The sequence below is a fragment of the Papio anubis genome, chromosome 19, assembly GCF_008728515.1.
Source record: "Papio anubis isolate 15944 chromosome 19, Panubis1.0, whole genome shotgun sequence".
Lineage (NCBI taxonomy): Eukaryota > Metazoa > Chordata > Mammalia > Primates > Cercopithecidae > Papio > Papio anubis.
Window position 1 is genome coordinate 47,873,992 of NC_044994.1, and position 24,676 is coordinate 47,898,667.

At 39.7% G+C, this 24,676-nt stretch overlaps 1 protein-coding gene across 33 annotated transcripts in view; it reads right to left on the reverse strand.

The window, feature by feature from the left end:
* TCF4 (transcription factor 4) overlaps positions 1-24,676 on the reverse strand; it is a 366,024-nt gene that overhangs the window by 156,113 nt on the left and 185,235 nt on the right. For 29 of the 33 annotated variants that reach the window (XM_021930149.2, XM_021930143.2, XM_021930171.2 and 26 more), the window contains one exon: positions 24,591-24,655. In XM_021930149.2, coding sequence (XP_021785841.1) covers positions 24,591-24,655 — 65 coding nt within the window. Of the gene's footprint in view, positions 1-22,144; positions 22,678-22,721; positions 23,165-23,196; positions 23,648-24,590; positions 24,656-24,676 lie in introns of those variants that run through there. The other 4 variants (XM_021930168.2, XM_021930164.2, XM_021930163.2 and 1 more) reach the window with 4 other exon arrangements.

Sequence of the window (24,676 nt, forward strand, 5' to 3'; positions counted from 1 at the left end):
TATTATTTAAGACACTCTTCTAAGTGTCTTACATACATTAAATTATTCAATCCTTACAAAACCCTATGAAGAAGGTGCTGGTATTAATGCCAATTAACAGATGAGGAGACTTAGGTATATAGCAAGTTTAAATATCTGCCCCAGGCTAGCCATGTGACTAGTGCAGATAAGAAGTCTGATTGAAAGGCTACATCCTTCTCCTCTACCCAAGGCATTCATTTACTGTGACTTTGGTCTCCATATAGTGGGATAGAGCAATCAAATTACAGATTATCTAACATAAAGTCAGACCTTTTCTCTTCTCTTACACATGGTACACAGAAAACTATACTACTTATCCGCTCGAGAAAAAAGCCAAAACTGTTTTGACTGGGAAGAAGATTTAAAACGAATCTTTGCTTTCCACACTTAGACGCACTAGCAAGAACAGGTTAATGCAAAGAAAGTTTTCAAAGAGAAGACATAGGGAACTTGGTCTTTTCAATAGAGTCTAGTTTGAGAACCACAAAAGTTGACTGTGAACAAAGGTGTCAAATAAGATGTCTCTTACAAAAGTAGCCTAGCACTAAAATCATCTCAACATTCTGTTTACTAAAGATGTCACACTCTCAGTTGTGTGACATTTTCAGATATATTTCACTTCTATTCATTAGATGACACTTCCTCTTTCAAAGAACATATTTAATCTAATTGTGATGAAGTATACCAGTAGCAGTGATTTATATCGAAACATAAATGTGGAAAAGTGTGAAGAATTTATTTCTTTTCTTTAAAAGGTAGCATCTTCGTGGGGGTCAGGAAGGTGGAGGGTGGGAAAGGAAGGCTGAAAAAGAAGCAAAACATCTAAATCCACATAATACAGAACACAGAGTAGTCTATTAACTCAACAAGCCTGTTGAGCAGGTTGTACACTGGACAATGTGTCTGCACAGATGAGTAAGAAATAGTCCACCAAAGCCTCTGAAATGTAGGGAGGAGCTGAACTCTCAGGTAAGAATTACCTCTCAGGGTAGCAGAGATGCAGGGGCTCCAGAAGCCCTGAGAAGGGAGTGTGTCCCTGGGAAGCAGAGGAGGCCTCCACATCAGAAAGCCTGATTGGGAAAAGTCAGGAGATTCACCAGGAAGAAGAGGAGGAAGGAAGGAAGGTGACCAGCTTCCAAATGCATAGCCATTCCCCAAGAACAACGAGCATTCCATTTTTTTTTTTTTTTTTTTTGTGGAATAGTTAATTCAGTTAATTTACTCAACTTTACAATCATTCTCAATGCTCTCATTCCAGAACGCTAAAACACAGGACTTAAAATATATCATTAATGATGTCTAAGTCAATTTAGCTGCTGTAACAAAATACCAAAGACTGGGTAGCCTAAACAACAAGCATTTACTTCTAACAGTTCTGGAGGCTAGAAGTCTAAGATCAGGACCAGAATGGCTGAATTCCAGACAAGATCCTCTTTCTGGAGGGGGTAGGGAGAAAGGAGGTCTCGGTCTATTGCCCAGGCTGGAGTGCAGTGGCAAGATCATGGCTCACTGCAGCCTTGACTTCCCGGGGCTCAGTTGTTCCTCTCACCTTAGCCTCCTGGGTCACTAGGACTACAGAGGTACGTGCCACCACATCTGGCTAATTTTTTTTTTTTTTTTTTTTTTTTTTTTTTTTAAGTAGAGACAGGGTTTCATCATGTTGCCCAGGCTGGTCTCAAAACACCTGGGCTCAATGATCCTCTTACCTCAGCCTCCCAAAGTGCTGGGATTACAGTTGTGAGCCACCACGAGGGTCCTCTTTCTGATTTACAGATGACCATCTTCTCATAGTATCTTCACATGGAGGAGAGAGAGAAGGCTAGCTCTCTTCTTTTTCTTTTTTCTTTTTTTTCTTTTTTATTATACTTTAAAGTTCTGGGATACATGTGTAGAATGTGCAGGTTTGTTACATGGTGGACACAACATGCCATGGTGGTTTGCTGCACCCATCAACCCATAGTCTACATTAGGTATTTCTCCTAATGCTATCCCTCCCCTTGTCCCCCACCTCTGACAGGCTCCAGTGTGTCTTCCTCTTCTCATAAGGACATTAATTCCTTCATCGGAGCTCCACCCTCATCACCCAATCACCTCCCAAAGGCCTCATTTCCTAACACCATCCCATTGGGAATTAAGGTTTCAACATATGAATCTGGGGAGTGGGGGTGGAACACAAACATGCAGCCTAAAACGATAAATAAAAGAGTAACGGAAATGTCAGGTATGTAACAAATGTCAGTTCTGTATCCTGCAGTGCTGTGTTCATGCCCCGCTGTGAGCGGGGACGCTCATTCACATGGTGAAAATACTCCCACTTTGGCCAATCTCAAGCTACCAATGGTTTAACAAACAGCCCACGCAATGCCTAAATATTTAAACTATTAACATCTATCCTTCATACCACAGATTGTGAGTCAGTTTTAGGTCTTAAAAACTAAATTGCTTAAGGAGCTGGTAGGAAAGTAGCATTTCAGAGCTATTCACTTAATATTAACCCCAGTTTTCTGTGCAATCTAGAGGATACTTTCCAATCATCTTGCCCTCATTTATCAATTTTAAAATTAAGTTAGCATTATGTTATTCTTGACATCTTTTCTAATTAGGGGTCTAACAGAAAATATATCTTGTTTTTTTAAAATCACGTTAATTAACTAAAAAATAATAATTAAGATTCAACTCTCTTCTCACCCCATCAGTTTCAAAGCAAAGAATAGCGTGAAATGTCTTGGGAAATCATTATTAAATCTAAAAATGTTATTTACAACAGTATTTAATAATAAATGAATATGTATTAAATTTACATTCTTATTGCATTCACATTAACTAACTTAAAGATTTCACCGTTTTGTTGTTGTTTAAGAAAAAGCTAAATCCAGATTCATATTTCAAAGGTGAAAACACCCAGGTTTGGAGAAATATTACAACCAGGCCAAGGTCTCAGTAAGCCACTGTAACATTAGCTGCACTGACAACTTTCAAGCTAAGCTTGCTAAATAAGTAGAGGCCTATGCTGCAATCTCTGAGACTGCTGCTTTGGCATTCTCAACAACCACAGAGTTCACTAAATATGACCAAATGGTGCTACTGCAGCATAAAGTGTGGCATATATTAAACCACATGTGACAAGCTGAGCTTCTGTGCCTTGTGAAATCACCTATGAATTTAAAAGTGTACTAGGCAGAAGACAAGTGTAGCATTCAGAAATACAAAGCAAAGGGAAAACAGCTATGTGCACTCACAGAAATTCAAATTTCTCCCTCAGAAATATCAACAAAAGATGTGTAGAGTATTTGTTTTAGACTCAATCCCACTTTCATTACATTGTATGGAGTTTAGTAGCAAGAATGGGAGCATCAGGCTACCCAGGTTCTATCTAGTTCCTAACTGAACCCTGAACAAGTGACTTATGTCCTCTCTTTACTCATTTGTGAAATAAGGAGCTGGATTTGATGATCTCTAAGGAATCAACAAACTCTAAAAGTGTTTTTTTAAAAAATGGAAATTCTAAGTGATCTATTGACCACTTTGACTAGTACTAGACTAGGTAAGAATAGTTCTGGCTTAGAAAATGGCAAACTCCCTTGACCTTCCTTGAAAAAGATATCTGACATTTTGGACACAATGAAACAAAAATAATTCTACAGAGAAAAATGTGATAAAAGCTCAGGAGTGGAAGTTACTGAGCAAGAATATTCCTTCTATATTGTGATATGTATTTGCATGCATTTCTCTCCTTCCTCAGTGGGCATTAAGTGTGGAGTTCTGGGAGGGTGAGCTCTATGCATGAATTGTCTTCCTACAGCAATTTGAATCTTTCAAAGTGATTTAAAAGGACATCGCAGCTTTAGTCAGCACTGAAACAAAGAAGTCACCTAATCACTTAGCCTCGGTTAAAAAAAAAAAAAAAAAAACTTGCTTCCTGCCCTCAAAATTATATTTCATCACCTACAAGATGTCACTGAATGTCAAAAACATCATTATATATTTACTATCAAGAGGGGAAAAAGTTGCCAATTGAATTGGCATATCATACATTTCTGAGATGTTGAAAAGTGAAAAAACAAGTCTTACAATTAATTAAATATGGAAGCCTTTGACTTTATCCATAGTTTTCCCAGAACGCTACCCAAAACCATCTTCCAAGGGAAATCATAAGCACACCAGTGAGTCACGTGTCTCACCTGACCCAATCCTCTCGCTATCCCTATCACCTGGATTTAATACTAAAAAAAAAGGAAGGCATTTATCATCTTATAATAAACAGAAATTGAGAAAAAAAAGTTAACAGAAATTAAATATGAACTTCTCAAATGCTTTCTGTATTTATTATTCCCTTCAAGCACAAAGAGCTTCTGTATTGCATATGCTATTCTGGGAGTATGTCAAATATTTGTGATATGGCTAAAGGCTACTAGGGCATAGTCTCCTTCCTTATTCCCTATTCTGATAGTTACAAAACCCTGAAGCTAGAAGGAATCTCATACACTATATAGGCCAAGCCTTCATTCTGCAGAGGCAGAAACAGAGCTTTAAGAAACAGCTACTTAGGATTCGTGTCAGGACAAGAACTCAGTTATCTGACCTAGTCTTGGAGGTCAGAACATTCTGCTGAATTCATCTATCATAATCTGTGAGCAACAACTTGGAAAAGGAGTCTTTCCTATCTACTTGCCTGAAATTTCTCCAACCAGTTTAACGATGCTACCTTTCTCCAATACTATCCCTCAAATGAGCCCACATCTGTAAAATGCTAAAGTTATAAACAGTCTGAAACAAATTACTCAAGGCTTCTCAGGTCTTCTTTTTCACCCAGGTTCAACGACGAAGGTTTGTTAAGTTGCAAATTGTCAGAGGGGAGAACAATGCAAAGCAAAGAAAGAGTAAAAGCAATTTATCCAATATCCACATACTGTCCCTTTCTAAATCCAAGGTTTAAATAAATACAATGATGTATTTTCCTCCCAATAAACTTAGGATACCACTAAATCACTTCCAGATGTAGCAAGCACCCCCATCCTGCAAGCACGGGTGACTCGACCCAGACAAAGCCAGCTTGTCTGCATGTTGTTCCAACCCCAGTAGATGCTCACATAAATAGAGCTTCATTTGAAGACACTACAACAAGGCAAATCATTAAACATTCACATTCCCAAGCTTATATTTGTATAATAATCTCCCCATTACAAAGTCTACCTTGGTATCTCTGGTTTATGGGAAATGTCCCAAAGAGGCAGTCCACCTTACTGCAGGGTTAGCCATACCTTCCATGCTACTGCATGAGAGATTCTGGAATCTTACACTAAAAGGGCAGTGTCGGGCTTGGCTGTAAAAGAAAAAGAATAACCCTGATCCAAACCACACACATCCCAAGCACTACTGTCGTTACATAAGCCAAATCGGACATTAACGATGTAACCCAGGATTCAGGCTTCAGTGTAACCTCACCATGAAACACTGGGTCTACCTTGAAAATGAACTTCTCATCCTGTTCCAAGTGCTCAGATGAACTGAAACCCCACGAACAATCACTACCAAGAAATTGCACATCCTACTGGCCTGACTCATTCTGACAGAGAATCCCATGTCTTCCTCTACCAAGAAAGACCAGTAGTCACCTTAAAAAGTGACTTTTTGGTCATTACACCTCAGCCCAAGATGGTCAATGGGTTAATATCCTTTTCGGATCTCTTCAATTATGCTGCCTTCTGAGTCTGAGGGTTGGCAGGCAGGGCAACCCTGTCAGAGCTGCAGAGAGCTCTGCAGATGTCTCTGTTGTGTTCAGTTAAACTGAAAAGGAGAAAAGATGGCCCTCTGACAACAGACAGCTGTCAATTAGATGGCACACTTGCACTCAGTAGGCCAATGAGCAGCAGTGGAGGTGACAAGTGTTGGCTAATCTGTGTGCCTATAAAATCACAGCCCTTCCCTGTGCTACTCACACCAGCACATGAAGTGACAACTTGTGTCGTCTTCAACCACTCCTGTTCTCCCCTCCCCCAGTGTCATGAGTACTGTGAGAAGGCTCAGGTCAATGCAATATGCCTAGAAACAAAAATCAGACCAACAAAAACTGGCATAGGGAAAAAAATCCCTGCAGCAAAATGACCCAAAAAGGGAAATACATTGATACGCTAACCTGTTCAGAGCTGGTTCACACTAATACTGAAAGAAGACAACCCATTTGATGCTGTTACCAAAAGTACTATCAGAAAAGAATTGGCAAAGTTATCCACCTGACCTTTTTCCCATCCTCCATCTTGTCTTTTTCTCCTCTAGCCACCAGGGGGCACTTTGGGGCCAGCTCCTTGAGGACACTGGAGATTCTGAGCTTTCACAAGTACCTCAATATTGGCAGTGGGGTCAGTGGATGGGGGTGGAATGAATCAGAAAGTATAACTAAAGGAGAAACCTGAGGGTTCTATAGAGCAGAAAGGTGAGTTCCCAAAATCTTCAGCTCAAATATACCCCTCTAAGCTAATCATTAAATGCTGAATTCACTAAGAAACTACCTAAGCCAGACAGATTTTTACTCACTAATGACAAAAACAACCTCTCTTTCCCCCTCCCGCTTACCCCTTTTCTCTCATCCTCTGTCCCCACCCCCTGTCTCACTTCTCTATTGGTTTCTAAAAGAGCAGCTGATTGGAAGTAGAGAAATCAGGAAGAAAAACAAGGGGTGGCGGGGGGATAACTGGTTAACTATAGAGTCAAATTTGTGGCTGTCCACCTGCAGCTCAAAGACAAAACGGTATCAGCCTGTTTTAGATAAAGATGAATTTGAACAAAATACAAATACATTTAAACTTGACCCTGATTTAGTTGGGACCTTCCATGGCCATTCTATGGCCCAACTACTTTTATTCAACTCTTCTTCTTCCACTATCCCAAATCAGAGGCCACTCTGCCTGCCATACCCAAAAGAAAACCCCCAAATGCTTTTTATAAAATAACTTTCTTTGTTATATGGTTTCTCTCTTGTCGCCCAGGTTGGAGTGCAATGGCATGATCTTGGCTCACTTCAGCCTCTGCCTCCCGGGTTTAAGTGATTCTGCTGCCTCAGCATCCCGAGTAGCTAGGATTATAAGCATGAGCCACCACACCCAGCTAATTTTGTATTTTTAGTAGAGATGGGGTTTCACCATGTTGGCCAGGCTGGTCTTGAACTCCTGACCTCAGGTGATCTGCCCACCTAGGCTTCCCAAAGTTCTAGGATTACAGGCATGAGCCACCGTGTCCAGGCAAAATTACTTTGAAAAGACCACTAAAGACTAAAAAGGTCAAGTGGAAAGGTAGATATCAGGGATAAGAGTCCTTCATCTTTTGGGAGTCAAAGAAAGAATTCACAGCAAAGTTCTGCTCCAGGGCTTGTCCAGCCCTGCTCGAGTTCTCAGGGCCCTAGAGACTCCCACAGTTTCAAGGCAATCAGACCATCGCTACTGGGTGCAAAAGCTGCAGAATGTCCACATGGCTGCCACCATCAGCTCATTCCTGGAAGACAAAGCTGCCTTTCTTCAAGGGAAATGTAAGAAGCCATTCAATCTCAATCTGCATTCATAACCAACAAGCAGGAGCAGTGCCAGAAGAGAGCCTGAGACTGGCCACCAACTCTCCAACATCAACACCTACACCACATTAGTCAAACCAGCACAGCAGGCCTACTCCTAGCGCCTGCAGGTACCAACAGAAGCATGCTGGGTCCCCATACAGGGAGTCCCCATGGCTGCCTTGAATGGCTACATTGCCAGAATGCCACGCCAATCTGTTGAGTTCATTAGGGTTTGGGACACACCTGTTCTCTCCTCTGCCATGACTCTTTCAAAGCTATAATACCATCCACTTAGACCCATGGACAGCAAAACATGCCAATATCACACAGCCATGGACATTCATACCATTTTACATTCGTTACCACCATTCCAGCTAACACTAGAATGGGTATCTTCTGAACGAAAGTTTTTTCCCTCTTGTGGACTCTTTCCTAAGCATAAAAATCCAAGGAGCACCATCATAATTTCTTGGTCAAATGCCAATTTGCAATCTATAGTTTTGTAGTTTTCCCCAAATCTCATCCAGTACTAGTTCTAATATTGACTACAACCTTTTATTGTTAATTAAGAAAACAATTACCACAAAAAAATAAAATTCAAACAATACAGGAGCATGTCAAGGAACAAGAAACATGTTTCAATATATGAAAGGTAAGGAGGTCATTCCAAGCAGCCCTACTCTTCCCCATGCACAGCTTCATAGCAGAGGTAAGAGCAGCTCCCGGAGTGCTAGGCTACCCTGCTATCTCCTTAACCATCAGGATTTCTCTTTCACCAGCTGAAAAACCAGGAGGGCTCAACCCTCTGTCACTGAGTCTCCACTGTTCATGAGCATTTCTGGGGAGACTGGAATATAACAGGTGCTTCAGTTGAGTAGTAACAGCAGCCACATCATAGAGCCAAAGGAGGCACTGGTTTGCCAATGTGTCCATTTCCTCTTAAAGACTCGGATACACACAGGCAACATTTTTACACTAAAACAGAAAAAACAGGGAGATAATCATTTCTACAGAGAAGGAAGTTATTATTAACAAAAAGCCTGGGCTATAGAGTATTAGGACTGTGGAAAGGTCTGACCATCCATCCACCCTTTGAAAGTCAAAGTGTAGTTCATGGAATCCTCCCATTCACGGCTCCAAAGTTTTTAATCTCTAAGTTCATTCCACATTTTCTCCATGGAACATGATATAGGTGTGGGCTCATGCTTCTGGCAAATGGGCCTTCTAAGAATCACATCTACTGAAAATATAGCATTGCCTGCCCTACTAGTCTGGCTCAGAGTTTGGGTCTAATCAGAACAAGGGAGGCCTTATCAGTCCTCTGGGGGCTGAATATAGTCAAGGCTCTCTCTAGTTTCATCGAGGACGACTGACACCCTATCTTACACACTTGCTTCTTAGTTATTGCAAAGCTTTTACATATTTAGGGAGCTTTCCCATCAAAATATTCTGGAATGGCTAGAGGCTCAGACATATTAATGATATCTGTACGCATGTGCTTTTTATCCAAGTTTACAGCTCCTGGTCACTGAGGGTAAACAGTGTTATCAGTGATTATTATGGATTTAGTCAAGTATATTTTATTCCTGTCATTTATGAGCACTTGTGTTGGCTGGTATTTACAACGTCGGGATTCTGTCACTTTGGCAACCTTCAGAGACAACATTTTTCCAGTGTTACAGTGACATTTCAAAAACTCAGTATTTACAAGCAAACGACACCCTCTGGCTCTGTGACAGTATGATTCAATGGTAGCTTAACAAAGGGACAATCGTCTAGAAATTTCCTCAGGATGTGTTTCCGGCTACTACTGCCTATTACTTCATGGACTAGGTGACCTTTTGCTCTTTGGAAGAAAGCGGGTACAAAGATATCAAAGGAAAACTTCCCTGTTACAGGGTAGGAATTTTACTTGTATTGTGTGGCTGTGTCTGAGCAAGGTCTGCTTGCTGTGTGATGACGACCAACCTCAACATCTCTGAGCAAGTTTTCCACTTGCTACAAAACGGCACTGGGTGCCAGATGATGTCTAGGTCCTTTCTGACTCTAACGTTCTATCTTTAAGGATTTCAGTGTTATAAATAAACGCTAAGTCCACTGTCATCATTCATTTTTTATGTCCTACAACAAGGTTACAAAATTAAAATCACAAGAAGGAAACAGGAAGAGGAAAAACATGATCTACTCAATGTATCCACTTCTTCCCAGTTCTCCCCATCCTCTGCCAAGATGTTACAGGGAGAGTGAAGGAGAATGAAACTTGGGGGAGGAGGTGTGGCTGGTGTTGTACTTCTCCCCTGAGCTTCAGCACCAGAAATTTCCAGGAGGACCGTGGTCCTTTTCAACACAACCAGAGAGTAAAGGTACCACTGATGGACAATAGATAGCACGGGTGGTATGCACCATGCTATTGCAATTGGTATTTACTTACAGGAAACATTCAAAATATTCTTTTTGGGCTATGTAAAGACAATGTTCCTGATATACAGATTGCTAGGTTCTTCATATCCTCTTTAGAAATGCGCATTTTTTCTTATTGGCAGACAGAGGTTCCAGCCTGGTAACTAGGTAAGTGCCTCCATGAACGATCCCTAAGTTAATAATGAATAGGGAGCTAGTAATGAATGAGAAGACTCTGTGGGCTATTTGCTATGACACAAACCTACACCAACTTTATCCAGGGATAAAGAGGTGACAGAAAACGGCAAATCTGGAACCAAAGGAGTCTGTTCCCCAGTTCCATCTCTGCCTTAAGAGTGAAAAAAAACTCTCTAAATCTCAGTTTCTTTATCAATAAAACTGAATTAAAAATAATTTCAGCCTCAGGGGTCATGGGCATGGTTAATTTAAGTCAAGAAATTTGCATGGAAGTATTTAAATATAGTAAGTTACACGCTCACATACAATTTGTTACTATTGCTAATTCATTCATTCATTCATCCATCCTGTGACTCTGGAACAAGCACTTTCTGAGTGCCCCTCTTAGACACTGCAGTAGAGATGACAAGCCTAGCCCTCGCTCCTAACCCTTGCCCCTCTCTGGCTGTAGACAGTGTGATGACTGAGGAAAGAGAAGAGGCTTCCTGAGCACAGAGGAGAGACAGCTCATTCTGCCCTGGTTATAACATCCAGGGTCCCTGAATCTTGAACAAAGCAGGAGAGTTAGCTGGTAGAACAGATGTAAGGCAAGGAGAAGGGGAGGCAGGGCAAAGGTATTTCTGGTCCTTGTAAAGACAGAGAGAACCGTGAAAGAATTCTTGAGGGAACTGCAAACAGCTCAGCAGTGCTAGAACATGAGATGTGAATGGTGAGTACGAAGGCCGAGGCTGGAGGCAGAAACAGGGGCCAGGCTACCACCATGCTAAGGACAGGCCCCCAAAGCCAAGGAACAATGTTTTGTGGAGACTGTCACTCCAGCAGCAGTGGGCAGGAGGCATGTGAGGGAGAAGGTGGGTAGAGGATTCAGAGCAGCATGGGCAGCTGTGGTGGTAACTGGGGGTCTAGGGGACAGCAGCAGATGTACTGGTATCTTGCAAGCAGAACTGATGAGATCTGGAAACTGAGGACGTTTGGAGATGAGGGAGATCGAGCAGTCTCAGACGGTGGCTCAGAGTCAGTCACCACACCAAGGGACACAGATGGAAGAACTAATCCTGACAGATTGAAATCCAAGCAGTGGAATTCAAATTCAAAAGCACAATACCAAAGATGAATTATCTATTTTTCTGCACTCACAATTTGGTAGTTGACAAATTTTTACTCTGGCTGCTTGAAAAATAAATCCAAACACATATAAAAATACAAATTTGGAAAGTGATAAATACGTCCGGACGTGGTGGCTCACACCTATAATCCCAGCACTTCGGGAGGCCGAGGTGGGAGGATCACTGTGGCCAGGAGTTCAAGACCAGCCTGGGCAACATAGCAAGACCTTGTCTCTTAAAAAAAAAAAAAAAGAAAAAGAAAAAAGAAATAAAAGAAAAGTCATAAATACTAAGGCCTCATGGTTACTATACTATTAGTTGAATCCATCTACCTAGAGAGCATGTCAGACTCTTCAGTGGGACACAGGGTGAGTTTCCTAATAAATATCTATTGAACACACAGAGTCAGTTTGGTAGAATGTGTTACTGTTGAATGTTCTAAATGGTCTGATTGCTGGTTAAGGCTCTACAGAGCTGATTTAGGATAACTGCATTTTATTTCTAGAGCTATATGTGTAACTATCTAGAGCAAAGAAAATTATTTGCACCAACTGGCTAAGGAAGATATATTAGATGGAATTCCATAGGAGCCTCTGATCTTGGCATCTATGAGCTTCTGAAAGGTACATTATAAAATTTTAGAGGCCAGTACAATTATCTAAATCATAATGAGATAAAAACCTGCTTCATAATGAAATATGGAAGGAGACAGTCTGGAGTCCAAAAACTGATAGGGTGTGTGTATTACCTGCAAAAGGAAATTGAGGACAAGTTCTCTCGAAATAAATCAAAGAATAATCCCTCCCCCTATACAAAAAACCCCAAACTTAAATGTTCTTTCCAGTGACAAACGGCACCCAGGACTTGCACCCTCAGAAAAGACTCAAGCAAGTCTTACGTGGTCACTAGTTGGGAGTAGTATTCTCGGGAAGAAGTTCATGTTAGTGCCTTCTCTTTGGCTGAGACAGTTACATGGCAGAGATGCAGCAAGACTCCTTGAGGGACAATGTCATAGCAGTAGCAGCTGTTGACATTCTTCTTTGCCACATGTCATTGTCCATACAAATCTTTTACCACCACTGATGTTGTGTTGTACCAGTCACTCTACACATGACAGTTCTGAGTTGCTGAGCTCAGCGTGACAAACAGACTTCACCGTTCAAATGTAACAGACAATATATATTTCCACAGGAGTGAACCACATCCCAGGGAACGAAGTTCAGCTGATGGGACTTCAAAGCAGTGGCAGGGCCCAAGTTAAGGTGTATTCCCCAACTTTCATGAGTTTTCATCAAAAAGTTTGTTTACAATTCATAATATATATTTTTTAAATTTTCAATATCTTTCTATATGACAAAGCTGAAACCCTTCTAAGACTTTAAATTCTGATTCCCTTAGGGTTTGATGTTTTAGTTGTAAGCGACAACCCTCTTTAGGACTCAGTCCTCCATTCCATGGAACCTGGCATCTCTGTGAACCAGGAGTGGGGCACAAAATACCCTGGGAGAACACAGAGTGAGCAGAGTCTCCTGGGCCCAGGTATGCCCAAGTGGAACGAAACGACCACTCGCTGACTTTAATCAACATTCCTATCAAAAAAAGAACATTCTGCCAGGCGCAGCGGCTCACGCCTGTAATCCCAGCACTATGGGAGGCCAAGGCAGGTGGATCACTTGAGGTCAGGAGTTTGAGATCAGCCTGGCCAACATGGTGAAACATGGTGAAACCCCGTCTCTACAAAAATACAAAAAACATTAGCCAGGTCTGGTGGTGCATGCCTGTAATCCCAGCTACTCGGGAGGCTGAAATAGGAGCATCACTAGAACCCAGGAGGCAGAGGTTACAGTGAGCAGAGATCGTGCCACTGCACTTCAGCCTGGGTGACAGAGTGAAGAAGAAGATGAAGTCTCGTTCTGTCACCCAGGCTGCAGTGCAGTGGCGTGATCTGGGCTCACTGCAACCTCCACCTTCCGATTCAAGCAATTCTTGTGCCTCAGCCTCCTAAGTAGCTGGGATTACGGGCCCGCACCACCACACCTAGCTAACTTTTCGTATTTTTAGTAGAGACAGGGTTTCACCATGTTGGTCAGGCTGGTCTCGAACTCCTGACCTCAAGTGATCCACCTGCCTCGGCCTCCCAAAGTGCTGGGAATACAGGCGTGAGTCATCGTGCCCGGCCCAAAAAAGAAAATTCTTTATTTAAACATATAACTATTTTCTATCCTGACTGGTTGTCAATACTGCTACTACAAGCCAGGCATGGTGGTGCGTACCTATACTCCCAGCTACTCAAGAGGACTGAGGTGGGAGGACTGATTCAGCCCAGGAGTTTGAGCCCCACCTGGACAACACTGAGAGACCCAATCCCCAACAACACCACAAAAAAAAAAAAAAAAAAAAAAAAAGAATATCACTGCTTGATTTTCTACCTTCTCTATAGCAGTCATCACCTCATATTTATCTGTGACTTGATCCTATGAAATCATCTACTTTCTGATTTTCAACGGAGAATCTTTTCTCTGACTCTATGTTCACTTTGGCAACAGCATTCACTTGTAACCACTCCCTCGGTCCAGTAATACACAGTTCATTTCAATAGCACAAAAGGTTGTTTTGTTTTGTTTTTTCACTAAGAAACTATGGATAAGGAACCTGCTTATTGTCTTATAACAATGTGTGTGTATTTCATATATACAGACATATGTAATTCAGACATATACTGATATATATGATATATACATATATGTTTCCCATACAGTGGGCAACTTGTCTTTTTGGATTTTTTCTCTGAAAATATAAAACAAATGTAAAAAAAAAATTCTTCTTCGTTAAATCACTATATATTGGCATGATTAGCTCACATGAAGACCTATACAGATACCTTATATAACTTAAAATAAGTTTATGCTCACATTTTTATATCGCTAAATATTTTACTCTTATTCCTTCTTTGGATAAAAAACTATTTTGCAGACATCTATTACTGATCCAATCTTCAACAAGTATTAAGAATGTTGGCTGGGTGCAGTGACTCATGCCTATAATCACGGCATTTTGGAAAGTCTAGGTAGAAGGACGGCTTGAAGTCAGGAATTTGAGACAGCCTGGACAACAACATGAGACCCTGTCTCTACAAAAAATAAAAAAGTTAGCCAGGCATGGTGGTATATGCCTGCAGTCCTAGCTATGCTGAGGAGGGAGGATCGCTTGAGCCCAGGAGTTCAAGGTTGCAGTGAGCTATGACTGCATCACGCACTCCAGCCTGGATGATAGAGTGAGATCTCATATCTATCTTTTTTTAAGAATAAGTGTTAAGGTATTTAATCCAATAGGAATCCATCTGCATATGCTTTGTATGGCCTTCTAACTCATTTCCTCTTCATATTACTTCCTATTCTGCCATTATGATGATCAAATGGATCTCAAAGAAGCTTGTAAAAATCACAAGCCACAACATGAGTTATAAATTTGATCCCAATTTTGTAACCTTTGCATGTATTTATTTAATAATCACTTCAAAGTTAAAGCTCCATGTTAGGGTCCTTTCCCTTTGATTTTATTCTGGTCAGATTCTCAAAATGTTTGCTTCATGCAATTTGCAGAATTTTTTTAACATGTAAAGATGAAGGGAGAAGGAAAACAAAAGTGAGAATGGATGAAAATAACTTACCATCAAAGTATGAGGAAAGTTAGCTACTCACTAAATAAAAATAACATATTTAGTGATTTGTAATATAAGAATAAAATGAACTCACTTAGGTCTCAAGAGGTCTGCAACATGATCTTTGCGAAAGGTAGCTTGCCAATTTAATTGAGGCAGGAGTTATTTAATTTTTTTACAGGTATAGTTTTCAATAAAACTACATATGCCTATAATACTGCAATGGCAGATGTGTCTCGATTATTAGAGGTGGGCTCGAGGGAATATATACAATGGATCTTGAAATCTGTAAGCAGCTGTTTGCAGGGGTCTGAAATGATGGGGAGGGCATTGTACCACACACACATGTTCTTTAAGTGCACCAATGTTTTGTTATTTTACTGCAGGTGTATTACAGAGATGAAATTTAATAACTACTGTATACAATGCCAATAAAACTGAAAAGATTCAGTGCCCTGCTGTTCATTATCACGGTACAAATGAGCTCAGAACATTCTGTGTGCTTGCACAGTAAAACCCCAACACACAGAAACCCCCACGTATAGAACTCTAGAGGGTGGGTACTGCCTAAAAACCTCAATGATACTCCTACGTAATTATTCCGAAGCATGGAATTGTTATTGTCGCAAATGCACAAAAATATGGCTTTGAGGTAGCTTGAAAATAACATATATCTGCTATTTAAGTCATAGAAATTGTTCATTGGAAGATGTCTTCTGAAAGGAGAGGAAAATGGAAATAAAAGATATGTAGGTTTCATTAAGAAACCTAAGAATGTTAACAGTGATAATATATTCTATTCAACGAGATCTGGTGAAGTGCCGGGCGAAAGTCGCTCTCCCGCCAAAATGTGACTTTGCCCTTTGTTAAGTACAAGAAATGTCTAACGGAAGTAAGTGCCATACCATGAAAAAAGCAACATTTGCGTATTGGAAGTGCTAAGGCAAATGCAAAGAAGTATTCTTGCTGGTTTCGGTTTTCTCCTCCCCATGAAACTACTTCTATGAGATTAAAAAACAACACACTGAACACGAAAGGTCCATGCTTTAGGAAGTTCAGATGATCTGTTAGTGAAAGCACACGTAAACAAACCCACGTCAATATCCAAAGTGCGCAAACAATTTTTCAAAGAATGGGGTGCTTCAATTCTAAGCAGGTTATCACTATCAGGCACGGCAGCAGACTCAACAATATATGCTTCTTTTCTAAAGTCTTTTTTTCTGAAGTCCTTAATAAGTCTGTCAATTCAGATTACAGGCTTCTGTTGCTATCTTTCAGTGTTGCCAATATTTTAATTTGAGGGTTCAGTTTTAAAGAGTTTCAGTAAAAAGCTCCCAACAATAAAATAATATCAAGCATGACCTTCAATAAAGAAATATTTCTGTTATTTCACATTGAAACACTGTCCTGATGTTGAATTTTGAGTATACTGCCTTTCTTACAGAAGGATACTACAGAGTGACACTGATATCTACATGATATGTAGATATGTTTCAACATTAAATTATATCAGATACACCTCAGCATTAAATCAATTATTTCTTCAGTCATTAACTGACTTTCCCCTTTGTCTTTACACCTATCAGAAATATACAGATGAAGAACTGTAGTCCTAATTGTTAGAAGCTATTTAAAAAACCCTTAATGGTGAAAGGGGAAGTTAATCCCACGATCCTGGTGAAATTTCAATTTGGATACTAGGAGTCCATTTCTTTGGTGTCTCATAAATCATCTCAAAGCAATTTCAATGGCTTTTTATGCACTAACTGCCTGAACTGTTGTATAAAACTTGCCTATGCTCCTAGCACATATTCTGTTGTTTCATATATTTTACTTGAGGGCTAAATGCCATAATCAAAAAATTATTGGGTCATATTTAAGAACCTGCTAAAGGTATTGTTTCAGAATCTCGTTGTATGTAGCTCTTGTGTTTTGGAACAATAATGTGATCTATAATGAATCCAAATTTATATAATAGCAAACCGTACTCTGCCTACATTGCACAAAAAGCAAAGCCAAAACATAATCTATACATTTTTAAGAAAGTGTTCATGCTGTTGCTAAAATGTGAATTGGCATATTCCACCCCAGCCTTTTCACAGGAAATCCTCATTGGTTTTAAGGAAATTGCACATGCTAATTCTGAGGATGTTACTGAATAGATTATTCATATAATCTTTTTTCCCCCCCTTAAGGCTGGGCAGTCAGGAACGATGCAATCTGCCCTCCGCTATGCCTTTCCCTACCGACTGTTCAGAGTTCTAGCTAACCCTGAACAGAGCTGAGTGCAGCTACTCTGTTGTAGGCACTGTGTCCAGGCCCAGATCCTCCAGTGGGCCTGGAATTGACCAGACAGGGTTTTCTAGATGAGAACTAATATGGACTTCTGAGCCTAAAAACTCCATCATGGGCTTAAGCAGCAGGGAACCCAAGTTGGAAAGCACTGGTTTTAAAACAAAACATCTTAGAGTTCAGAGTCTGGCTCTGAAACTTACTTGAACAAATGAATTGAAGTCTACTTGCTTTACTTCTCTGAGCACCCCTTTCTTAATTATTAAGGGACGATAATAATAACCAACTCAGAGATTTATATCGGCACCTAATACTAGTTAGATTAAGCCCAAACTATCTTTTAGAAATTCACTCATTTTGACATTCACTATCAACCATGTCTGGATTGTGAAAGGACTGAGGCAGGGATTATTAGCTGATCCTTGATAGCGCAGCTTCACAGAGCATCACAGGAACCCCCTCGAGTCGGCCAGTCAGCTACTGATGATCAACCTTGTGAGATGTTTACGAGCAATTACAGAGTGGCAATATGAGAATCGGAGAAACACAGCTAGGGGCACAGAGGTTGTTGCAAGGTTCCAAATTTCACCAAAGGAATACTGAACTTTAGTTTACAAGGAAACATGCCTGTAATTACCTCCCTCCTCTTACAATTAAAGCCTCTCTGACCACCAGCCTGAGCCATAACTACTTTTCTTCTCAATATACCTTAAGAGATTTCAAGAATACTTTAATGATTCCAACATCCTCCAGGTAAGGAAACATATTAAAAACAATAATTGTTATGACACTTATATAAAATATGAAACATGAAACTGACAGTGTTAAAATGAATGATGAAAGAAACTGCCTCTTTATAGAAGAACACTAGCTATAAATGTGGAAGGAATGACGGAATTTTAAAGGAATCACCAGTTTGAAGTCCTCAGTTGAAATAAATGATTCAGGCAAGGGTCATCAAGGTGTGCTAAAACCATTAGGTCAAAAGTTGTTGGGAAAAGGGGGTATCTGTCCATTTCTAAAGTATCAATACAAAGATTATTTGTTAATTGCAGACAGGGAAAGGTTCCTTTACAATGGAACAATCCAGTGGTCACCACTTTTGCCAAGTGATTCAAGTTAGCATTACCAACAGCGGCATAGCTCAACATTCTGTTGGAACGTAATTTGACGCACACAGCACCCTCAATGAAGTATTCCAGCCAAAAATGTTTAACCTGAACCTGCATAAACCTTCAGACCTAATTTTAAATTTGTAGGCAAAACAAGTGACGAACAAAATTAAACAGCACCACAAGGAAAGGAAATCTATTAATTCTAGAAAGGTGAATGTTTTATAGGACAGTCGGCCTGGTCTCTTTAAAGTCACTACCATTCAAACAAACCAACAAAAAAATTACTTGGGAAAATCCCTTAAGCCCAGAAGTTTGAGTCCAGCCTTGGCAATATAGCAATACCCCATCTCTAAAAAATAAATTATACAATTTAAAAAAGAATAAAAATAGAGGAACAGCTCTAGTTTACAAGAAATTATAAAGAGACATAGAAACTAAACGCCATGCGTAAATGGCATTTTCGTAGCCTTTTTTTAAAAAGCTACTGAAGACATTTGCATGAAGACAACTGAAGAAACCTGAATATGGATTGAGATTAAGAAACTATTGTTAATTTCTTTAGGGATAATAACAGTATGTTAGGCAAATGTCTGATTTTTAAGAGATACGTACTAAAAAATCTACGGGTGCATTCTTATTAAATATGCAACTTTAAAAGGTTGGTTCACTGAAAAATATGTATTCTTATACATATTATACATACACACACACAAATACTGTATAACAAATACAAACAACTGTTTAACCTAAATAGGTATGCAGCATTCATTTTATTATTTTTTCAACTGTTCTGGATGCTCAAAAATTTATGCTATATAAGGTCAAAAATAAAAATAAATAAATAGAGCTCGATTTTTCCTTTTAATAACCAGGAAGCTGCTGGTGGGGATAGAAGGGAAGATATACAAGATCCCTTTGTTTTACTTCTGAGTATCTAACACATCACTACAGGGTCAATGAATATTTCTTAACCAATGCAATGAAAGAATGGACCCATTCTCCCCTTTGATAAGTACTGGCTGACTTTTGAAAGAAGGGTATACCCATAGCAATCCCCCAAAATGAATGAGCTGCTGCCCGAAAAATACCGCTCGGGGACACAGCTGCGACGACATATAGACTGCAAACTCAGGCCCTGTGATGTCTGAAACAGTCACAATTTAAAATATCCTGTCCTACTGTTCACACTGCTACATTTCAATGTTCGGACCAGGATGCTGACCTTTGGTTCCAACAACACCTCTGCCAGAACCACAGACCATCTGTAATTCCCTCATTCAGGCCTTTCCAGATATACAGGCCTAGAATGGTGAAGTCACCAGGTGAGTGAGACGACTCAACCCCCCAAAAGTCAGAGTGGGTGTCTCTCCATGATATGACTTTGGTGTCCTTCCAGAGCCTGCACAGCATGTTAGAAGGAAGAGCTTCCAAAGGACTTTTTTTTGGGAGAGGGCAGTTTTCTGGTTTTCGTAGGCATGAAAAAGATGCTCATAATATGGTTCGTGTACATTGCTATTCAGACTTTACTCCCTCAAAATGGCTTCCAAAAGTGATGCTGAGGAAAGAAACACTAGGTCATTGCAATTTTTGCCCTGCTAGGCACATGGTACACATGCAAGATAAAGCAGACATGGTCCCTGCCCTCCAGGAGTTTACAGAATCCTGTGGAAATCAGCATGCAACAAACACATAAAAATGATGGCAAATTTAAAAGGTGCTAAAGCCCTGCAAAGGAGAGCTTCCCAGGAAGGATGCATAAGACCTCGAGGGATGTGCTGAACACTCAGAATAAACACTTAGGCATCGTAGCAAATTAGAAAGTGATGTGTATTTCTGCTTGCATAAGGCCTAAATTGCCAATTTCGTAATAAACAAAATAATTTTGTGCCGTTTTCGCTTACATCCTATTTTGACTTTAGATAAGAAAAACTAAAAGAAGCCAAAAGTTTTAGAATTAAGTTGTTTGTAATACCTATTGAACAAAAAGTAAAATAATAAGACAAAGAAATCAATGCTAAAATGTGAAATTCATTTTGGAATCAACTACATGCTTAATTTCGATGAACCAAAAATGAGCAACCTATGGGCAAACTAAGTCACATATAAAGAAAATCCGTTTCCTCCCTGGTCTCCAAGTTTATGGAAATTAACAACAGTCTCCTAGATCAGGTCTAATTCCTATATTCCATTAGTCATTTTAAGATCTAAACATCAAATAACTGTAACAGCAAAGTCCTATTTGATTACTTGCTGAGGAAGAAAAAGAATTTGGATGAGGCTAAAGGCTTGGACTTCACTAGAGAAAACAAGATATGGGCTGGGACACTCAGTTGTGGAATTCTACATAAAGATTTCAAGATTTTCACTATATCACTAATTTTCACCACCTTTTAAATGAAGTTCATATGCAATGTATTTCCATGCCTTGGATAATCAAATTAATGCAAAGAGCCTAAAAGCATTTTCAAGGTCAGTAGTAATGCCATATGTTGAACACAAGTCATTAATCAGAGTATATTTCTATAGAACATTCTAGGAAATGATAAAACCTAGCTGCACATTAGAATAACCTGGGGAGTTGTCAGAAAAGCACAGGCCCAGCTCACAAGATTCTAATTTGATTGGTCTCAGATAGGCAGCTTTCTCTCTCTCTCTCTCTCTCTCTCTCTCTCTCTTTCTCTCTCTCTCTCACACGCACACACACACACACACACACACAAATACTAATAATGAAACCATGGCTTTAGACATGGGCTATACCCAAGAAAGAAAATACAAACAATTCCTGATAATAAACACTAAACTTCCATTTGAGGGGAGAACTAATAACAATTACTTGTTTTAATGTCATCATCTCGTTAAAAAAAATAGATTTCAGCAAAATTTGAAAGTTTGCAAGTCGCCATTCTATTCAAAGCAGCAAAAGAAGCCAAAGAAGCCAAAAACAAATGACATTTTTTCCCTTCTGGCATTTGCAATGATGCCCATTAGGTATTAGTTATTGTCTATTATAGTATTAAGGTTGGACTATCTTGCAAAAAACTTTATTCCCACTCATTTTCATTTCTGTCAGATTTTCCATTATAAATTTTATTTTCTCTGCCAGTTAAAAGGAATATGAGGTTACAATTTGGCAAGAACATGTTAAGCTGGGTGTGATTTCTGCACCCCAATTTGATGTAAATTAGCTTTGTCATATTTAGTAAGAACTCAAAAAAGTTCATTTGGTTACTTTTGCTTATCTATTGGTTCATTTTCTACACAATTTTAAAAGTCTCAAAAAGTCACCATGTTTATTTCTGATAATTTCACGTGGAAATGCATTAATGAAATAATATTATCCCATTACTATTTCTAATGAAAACAACTTAATTACTAGTAAAGAACCTGCCGGCTTTTGTTCTTCTGCTAAAATATATCCATTTTACAAAGTGCCATATGTCCATTAGTATTAATGTTAAATCCTTAAGATAAATCTAAAATATGTATCTATTTTTTAACTTGATATATTTCTGAAACAATACACATCTCGCAATAATAATGTATTCCTCCAGGACAGCCCTTTACTACCTGTTGCTTACCACCACTCTGTCTCTACACCAAACAAAAGGCTATTGGGACTGGAAGAAGCGTGTTTCCATATAGCACTGCTCACCCCCTTTAAGTCCATAGGATACATTGTTATAATACGATAAAGCAGCTTTTGGAGCTCCTTAGGGCACACCATCTAAAGGTTTTCTATTCCGTATCTCAATCATGTAGTAAACAGAAGAAAACAAAAGCCTCCCCTCCACGAGTCACTCACCTTGTCACACAGTGGGGAATCATTTCAGCTGTGATCTGCTATTTAGACTTGAAGCCCAAGATACTGAGATTTTGCCTTTCTCTTTGGTTTGCATAGCTGGTGTTGTAGACAGGGATTCAAACAACAATACAGCACAAGAGAAACTAATTCACTGGAAGACACACTATGGTCTGTTCTATCCTCAAATTTCACAGAAAGCAGAAATTCATACTCTGTACATTTTTCATCTTCAGTCCCTATTTCCCTCTGTCAGCAAATTTCCAAAATTTCACTTTTATTTATCTCTAAGTAATCACACTGTTTATGGAGATTGCTGCGACCATGCTAAGCACAGAGATAGTAGACTCTTGCAAGACTCACAACCACGAAGCACAAATTAAGAATGAAGGAATCTCCACACTCCACGGCTACATTATGAAGGCTTTTAAGAAAAGCATATGCAGTCATAGTGCTATATACAAAAGAATTTTCCTGGACATTAATGCCTCAAAACGAACCTCCCAAGGCCCAAAAATTCAGCCATCACATGCCAATCCATCCACCTCTCTTCCACCCTCTGCCCCTTTCCACTTCTCACCTTGTTTGAAAAAAAAAAAAAAAATTAACTTCAGTTTCACCCGAGGGAAGTATTCCCCACAAATGGAGAAAGGAGGGTCTGTGTTCTGCACATACACAGACAGACTCACACGGTCTGGATGATGCTTTCACAAGTTAAGGGGCCTCACGCTTACTCAGCAGAGGAAATCTTTGTGTCTGTGAGGAATCACGCCAATTCCTATTAGTAAGAAAGGATACAGGGGCGAGGAAGCCTATTCTCTCAATGACCAGAAAAAGGGGCCCAGCGAAAACAGAGACCTCTGCCATGACCATCTGCAGAAAGGAAGGATGTTGTCAACTTTCTTCTCCCCAAAACTCTAATGACCTCCGCCTTGACCCTCAGAAACCAGACCCACAGGAACACGCTCTTCTGCAGGAACTGAGAGCTTTACACCAGAGACACAGCACTCAGAGGCTTGTCGCCCAGGCTATCTAGCCCGAACATTTGCACTCACATTCCAAAGATGTTTCCGTTGCGCTGGAATGGCTGTAAATTTCTTTCCTGCAGAATTCTTTCCAAACAAACTGCCATGAACTGCACTCCGGCAGGAGCTCTTAACCAAGCACTATTCACCTCAATGCAACAAATCTTTCAGATGCTGAATATGACTGAATTGGTGGCTGGGCCAAGGGAGTAAACTTTAAAAATGCAAATATATACAGGGAAAAAACAAACACACCAACCCACCAGAAGTCGTACCTTCCTATGTCTGATATGGAAAGGAAACTTTCCTCATAGGCTCGATTTAATTACGAAAACAAAACTTTGCTTACATTTTTCAGGGGTATATTAAATGGGCTGTTTAAAAAAAAATATCAAAATAGATTCTTCCCCCATCAAGAACATGAGAGGGTGAGAGAGTTCAAGAGAGTAAGCATCCCCTTTCCAGCATTAAAAAAAAAAAAAAGTACATTTTGTTTGGGTAAATAATAAAAACAGTAGAGCGCTCTGAATATTGAAGAGAATTATTAAATTCCATCAAGAGTTTTCCAAAGAAACTAATGCACTAATAAAAAGGAAGTATAAATTTTTTAAAAAGATTTTAAATACATGATTAATACTGATACTGAACTGAAAAAGAAAGCATCTATAAAAACTCAATTGTCTTGAAACAAAGCTTACACTTTTAGCCAGATAGTATTTTTAGAAATAGCCTCTCTCTGGAGAGTTTAAAGTATACAAATGCAGAGTGCCCAGAGACACAAACACACACATGCTATACCTTTGTATTACACTGGCATTTTATTATTTAATTAAAGTACTCTTATTTTTCTAGCTCACGCATGCTTCCCTTGAGACGGCTTTGCTGTTAGCCTGCTGGCCTTGACTTCCAGCCAAAAACAATTCAGAAACAAAAAGGGACAACAAATCATATTTTCACAGACATTTTTATCCCTCAATACAACCCTGTTTTCACACAACATCATACAGCCCCTATGAAAACTATAATTTAGGGCAATAGCCACCCGAAACCCAGGGTCTGACACATGACTCCGTGAAGCATTTCCTGCGTAAGAAATTCTTAAGTTCTTAATTGCAAACAAACTCTTTTGATAGAACCACTTTCACCGACATTGCTGGTTTGCAAACAGTGCCACTGGTACCGGCTGATGGATTAAAAAATAAAAACAAGCCCATGAACGTAGTTCTGATACAGCAGCGATCTAAAGATGAGGTGTTTATTAGTTCTAAGCTCTGTGTTATTTCATTACTTAAAGAGAGAGCCATCATCTGACTTGCCAGTGCATCTTTGGTGTCACAGTTTAAAATGCATCATCTAATTTAGCAAACAAACTGATTTACCAGGTTAATCCTCTCAACCCTTCCGCAACGGAGATTCTCACTTACCTGGTGGCAACCCTGTAAGTTTGATTCTCTCCCATAAGATGAGTATGAGCCCCTTTCTGTTTTACCTGCCAAGAGAAACGACAAAA